Below are 5,773 nucleotides of genomic sequence, written 5' to 3'. Positions count from 1 at the left end.
ACATTCAATCAGCTCAGAATGACCATTGCTGGTGACAGCTCCCCATACCATTACAGAGATACCACCATGTTTCACAGTTGGTTGGAGTTGTTTCAAATCAAATTCTTGATTGGGAAGCCTCCAGACCCAAACACGTCCACTGTCTGAAAATAATGCAAATCTAGATTCATCTGAGAAAATCACTAGTGAAACAAACGAACACACTCACAATATTACCATGGACGATAGAAGGGCTAAGGCGTTGGAACAGCCAAATATCCTCATGGGTTTCATTTGTCACCTCAGTAAGGTGAGCTGCCAATGTTAACGAGAACTCTGCTGTTAACAGCCTAGCCCCTCCAAATGTCCCCAATGCCACAGGCTGGAAGAGATGGCTCACTGACAGGTCCTGGTACTTAAGGATTTTATTCCATTCAGCTATGGAAGCAGTGATCCTCCCATTTACTGCAGCATCCAGGATGTGGGATGGAGCAAAGGAGTCACAGACTGTGGTATCCCAGATGAAGCATCTACCTGTTATCCAGGGACAGAAGGTAAGATCATCTGGTCTCTTCCCATCACTTCTGGATAATCCCACTGGCTCCAGAACTGAGGGGATGTTAACCTGAGCCAACACCTACTTAATAATGAAGTTTAGCTCAGTGTGACAAATGAAACAACCAACATTTAGATGGCAAGACAAGCCATGAAGGCCTGTGGAGTTGAGAGGCCTACCACAGCAGCATCTCAATCCTCCACAAATGTTGGTTCCTACTCTGAGTGCAATGGAGATGTGGAGCTCATCCAGACTCAACAGACCACCAATGTTGGCCACAGGCAGGACATCAATCCAGTCCCCTGAGAATATCACACTTGTAGAAAGTAGGCGACACCTTGAAAATTGATCTGATTGATCAAAGAGAGAGAGTTGAAAGTAGCACCTGAGTGTGGATTGTCTCACACTCTCTGCTTTCATCTATCCTTAGCTGTATCGGGAACTGACAAACCCAGCTCTCTCCACTGCTATAGAGCTTCATCCATCTCCCTGTTGGAACTAGTCCATGTTGGAAAGGAGAGGATTCGATCCCAGTACTTATTTTTAAAAATCTGATACTTATTCTATTGGTCACTTTTGTCAAGCAGCTAAGTTATAGGGATGTAACGAAACCAACACCTATTGTTAAGTGGTGACAGGGACAAACATAATCTCTCTCTCTCTCTCTCACACACACACACACACACCTGATAGATTTTCCCACAGTTTCCATCAAACAAATTCACTCATAAGGCATTGGTTAATCCCAGGTTATGGTAGAAGATACTTAACCAAGGTGCCACGCAGTGGGACTGAACTCGAAAGCCCGTGGGTGCAAAACAAGCTTCTTAACTAGAAGCGAAAATATTCTTTTCTACTCTAGGTACAAGGCCCGAAATTTTGGGGGAGGGGACCAGTCGATTAGATCGACCCCAGTACATAATTGGCACTTAATTTATCGACTCCGAAAGGATGAAAGACAAAGTCGACCTCGGCGGAATTTGAACTCAGAACGTAAAGACGAAATACCTCTAAGCATTTCGCGCTGCGTGCTAACGTTTCTGCCAGCTCTCTGGCTTCAGAAGCGAAAATATTATAATTCGGAAATAACGGTGAGTAAAAGTTACCTCCCATCAAAACTCCGTTGCCTAGCAACGTAGTTTAAAGAATTATTTAACAGTGAGTCTAAGGCGACTTGTTATGATCCTGAAGGTAAAATATTTTTTTGGTCTTCATAGGAATGTCATATCAAGGTACACGGAACACCTCAATATCCTTAACAAATCTCGTATCGTATCCTAACAACTTGGTAGAACCCAAGTTTAGTGTTCTACATAGACAAACACCTTATGCCCGTCTCGAATCCTCGACACACAAGTTTGTTGTCCAATATTTCACCATTTTGTCCAGTTCACCTGTGCTTGTGTTAGATGGCAGATTACAAAACGGAAGAGGAAATATGGAACAGCAATCGACGAAAGTAATCTATCCTTTAATTATATTTATCCTTTAATTACGTTCTATGAAACAAAGGTAAAATAAGGAAAATAATAATAATAACCATCGGATTCTGTCTCCGTTTTAAGCAGCAGAAGATAGTGGTGGTGGGGAATAATGGGTTGTATATCTTAGAACAAATGCCGCGCCTCGTGGACAAAACTGCAAAGGCGTTGTCGCGGAGAATGGCCATCACCATCGCACGGTACTCATTTTTCAAACGGCCCGCAGCTATCCCGATTTTGCGGAGGAAATTAGCAGTGAAGGGGCCAAGAATGTCTGAGGTCTCGACGGTGACAGGCACAAATTGAAATTTATTCATGAGGTTCCATGTATAGATATTTCGTTATAGCATTTGGTTTACATATTTCTTGATGTGAAAACGTGTGTTGAAACAAATTTAGTTGTATCTCAAGAGCGTCATTATGCCAATAAGGAACACACTTGTTATTTATTAGTCAACGAATTAATTAATCATTTATTTAACCAATTAAATTATCAATTGTTTGATTAATCATTCAGTCCAATCAATCATTCAATCAGCTAGGTTGATCAAAGCCCTGTCGTCGCCAGGGCGTGTCATTGATGAAGTTGAGAGTGGCGACGAAAGGACTTTGATGAATAAAGAAAGCTAATTGATTGATTGACTGAACTATTCATCGAACAGGAACCTTGAGGGACAGTATCAGAAAGTATCCTAAGAAATATCAAAGAAATGGAGGCATTTGAGTCAGGGTTAGACAGGGGCACATAACTGATATGGATCTCAAAGCCTGTGAGAATGGGTGGAGGAGCTGCAACGAGAGAGGGGCAGCTGGTACGTCATTTTGAGACGCAGAGAGCCAAAGAAAAGCCTGTCAATATCTGATAGAGCTCTTTCATCATCGTCATCATCGTTTAACGACCGCTTTCCATGCTGGCATGGGTTGGACGGTTTGACTGAGGACTGGCAAGCCAGAAGGCTGCACCAGCCTCCAATCTGATCTGGCAAGGTTTCTACAGCTGGATGCCTTTCCTAGCGTCAACCACTCTGAGAGTGTAGTGGGTGCTTTTTATGTACCACCTGCATGAGAGCCAGTCAGGCGGCACAGGCATCAACCACACTCGAATGATGCTTTTTACATGCCATTAGCATGGGAACCACTCTGGCAGCACTGGCAGAAAGAAAAATAATAACCATCTTTGAGTTTTAAAAGTAAATCCATCCCCCAAACGATGGGTCCTGAAATCAGCTTTGATTCCCTTCCTCCCCCGAAAGAAAATATGAATTAATGAACCTCATGACTTGTACTTCACTTGATCGATTACCCCTCAACCTCAGCATCCACCAGGGTTTGATCACTCCTGAAAGAAGAACCCCCTCCCTAGACTCATTCTACGACTATCTGTCTCTGGCTAGCCGTGGCCATGTAAGTCCCAGCTAGCAGATGAGATCGTCTTGCCATCTTCTCTTTGTTCAGCCTCTTGATCTTTCTTGTCCATTGCCATGATGTCCATTCATTTATCCGGATTATCCATCTGTTGTCCTTCAGTCGTGGCCACCCCATCTATATTTACTCTCCTTGATGGTTCTTATGATGTTGACTCTTGTGAGTCAACGAGAGTCAATCCACCCCCCACTCCAAGCTATTAAAGACAATGGTGTTATTAATAACCATTCCTACCATTGGTACAAAAGTAAACTTTTCTTTGTGTGGTCTCCTTTGGTTACAGGGGTTGCTTTTGGTCCTTCGTCTTGCAAATTACAAGGCAATTTTAACCAGTGTTGGTGGCACAGAAAAGAAAAACCATCCTGCCCTCTCTGTAAAGTGGTTGGTGTTAGGAAGGGCATCCCCAGCTGAAGCAGACAAATTGGGTTTGGTGCTGTCCTCCAACTGGTCAGGTTCTATTGCACCATCTAACCATGTCAGCGTGGAAGATGGACATTAAATGGTGATGATGATGATGATGATGACAATGATGATGATGATGATGATGAGGGGAATGAGAACATTGCTAATAACATTTCTTTAATTATAGTGACCCAGGCAAAGGATTAATGTCAATAATTGTCAATCATCATGACACCAACGCTACAGGGATTGTGTCACTCATCACTCATGGTACCAATACTACAGAGGTTGTGTCACTCACCATTCATAGTGCCAAGAGAGGTTGTATCACTCACCATTTATCGTGCCAAGAGAGGCTGTGTCACTCATCATTCATAGCACCAACACTAGAGAGGTTGTGTCACTCATTATTCAGCAAAAGCTCATTAGTGGTAGTACAGGGGATGGAGGGGAGTGTGTCTTGTACTTAGTCAATGTAGAGAGCACTCAATGACATAAGATGTATAGACCCAGGAGGGGAATAGGAGAGAGTGAGTAATGACAGCAGATAGGTGGGGGTATATACTTTTTGAATAAGAATATATTTTAATTTCATTTTTGTATTTGCTTTGCAAGATTCTCGATGTGAATTTTTGTGCCAAAACACATCTTGTTGTGTCTGGGGAGGATCATTAAACGACGAAAGGACTTTGACAAACGAACAACCAATTGGTTGTTTAATCAGCACATTAAACAAACGATTGATTAATTAACTGGTTAGATGTTTAACCAATTGACTAACAATAAAGAAGTAATATTGAGCCAATGTGTGTGTGTCTATCATTGTTGGTGTTATGACTGTCTCAAGACACAACAAGATATGTTTTAAGAATCAAAATTTTTCCCTTCTTTTTCTGAAGATTAAGTAATTATCTGGAGAAGAAGAATGGCCGAGGAAGAAGCTGTGCAAGTGATGAAGGAAGCAGAAACCCACTCAGCCATCCCCGTTTTGGTAAATACAGACCAAACAGGACTCTGTCTCATCCTCCTTTGTAAGTTTCAGGGTTTGTCTTTTATTTTTTATTTGTTTTAGTCATTAGACTACGACGATGCTGGAGTAGCCCCTTGAAGAATTTTTTTAGCTGAGTGAATCGACCTTGGGAATTTTGTCTCTTTTTTTAACCCTGGTACTTATTCTGTTGGCCTCTTTTGCCAAACTACTAAGTTATGGGGATGTAAACACACCAACACCAGTTGCCAAGTGGTAGTGGGGGGGGACAAAAGCACACACACGCACATTATTCTTTGACAGTGACTTCAAATTTTGGCCAGCTAAGTCATTGTTGAACTGGCCGAAACTTCGAAGTCACTATCAACAACATTCTTGTTTAAGAACAATAAATTTGTACACGACAAAAGTATAGAAAGACCCATCAGATTAATGTAAAATTGTTTTTATTATAACTGAACATAAAAAATAAACATTAACAATAAATATATATGCAGGGGTTGGACAAAATAATGGAAACACCTAGCATCATGGCATCATAATTTTGAAATATCTATAAAACCGTCAAAAGCTTGTTTATTTTCATGTTTTTTGATTTATTATTAGTGTTGCTTAATATGTTTTGCTAAAATTGCTGTTTCTTTCCAGATATCATCAGAAAAAGGTAATTAAAATTCATTAAAATGACAGATCTATTGAACTTTCAAAGAGGTCAAATTGTTGGTGCTCATATGGCAGGCGATAGCGTAATGAAAACAGCTGAAATGTTTGGTGTACCAAGAAGTACTGTCTCGAAAGTAATGACAGTCTTTGAGAAAGAGGGAAAAACCTCCTTGTCAAAACAAAACTCCAGAAGAAAACCAAAATTTTCAGATAGGGACCATTGAACTCTTATGTGAATTGTTAGAAAAGATCACAAAAGTACAGCTCCCAAAATTACTG

General features: G+C 41.1%; 1 protein-coding gene across 1 annotated transcript in view; it reads left to right on the top strand.

Annotated features, from left to right (window-relative positions):
* The first annotated feature begins 1,699 nt into the window (after positions 1-1,699).
* Positions 1,700-5,773, top strand: part of LOC106870634 (uncharacterized) — a 22,886-nt gene continuing 18,812 nt past the window's right edge. Inside the window, exons 1-2 of the mRNA XM_014916775.2 lie at positions 1,700-1,994; positions 4,743-4,874. Coding sequence (XP_014772261.1) covers positions 1,945-1,994; positions 4,743-4,874 — 182 coding nt within the window. The 5' untranslated portion in view covers positions 1,700-1,944. The remainder of the gene's footprint in view (positions 1,995-4,742; positions 4,875-5,773) is intronic.

Source organism: Octopus bimaculoides, chromosome 1 (assembly GCF_001194135.2).
Source record: "Octopus bimaculoides isolate UCB-OBI-ISO-001 chromosome 1, ASM119413v2, whole genome shotgun sequence".
Lineage (NCBI taxonomy): Eukaryota > Metazoa > Mollusca > Cephalopoda > Octopoda > Octopodidae > Octopus > Octopus bimaculoides.
Note: the sequence above shows the minus strand (reverse complement) of the source record. Positions and strands in the feature narration are given on the sequence as shown.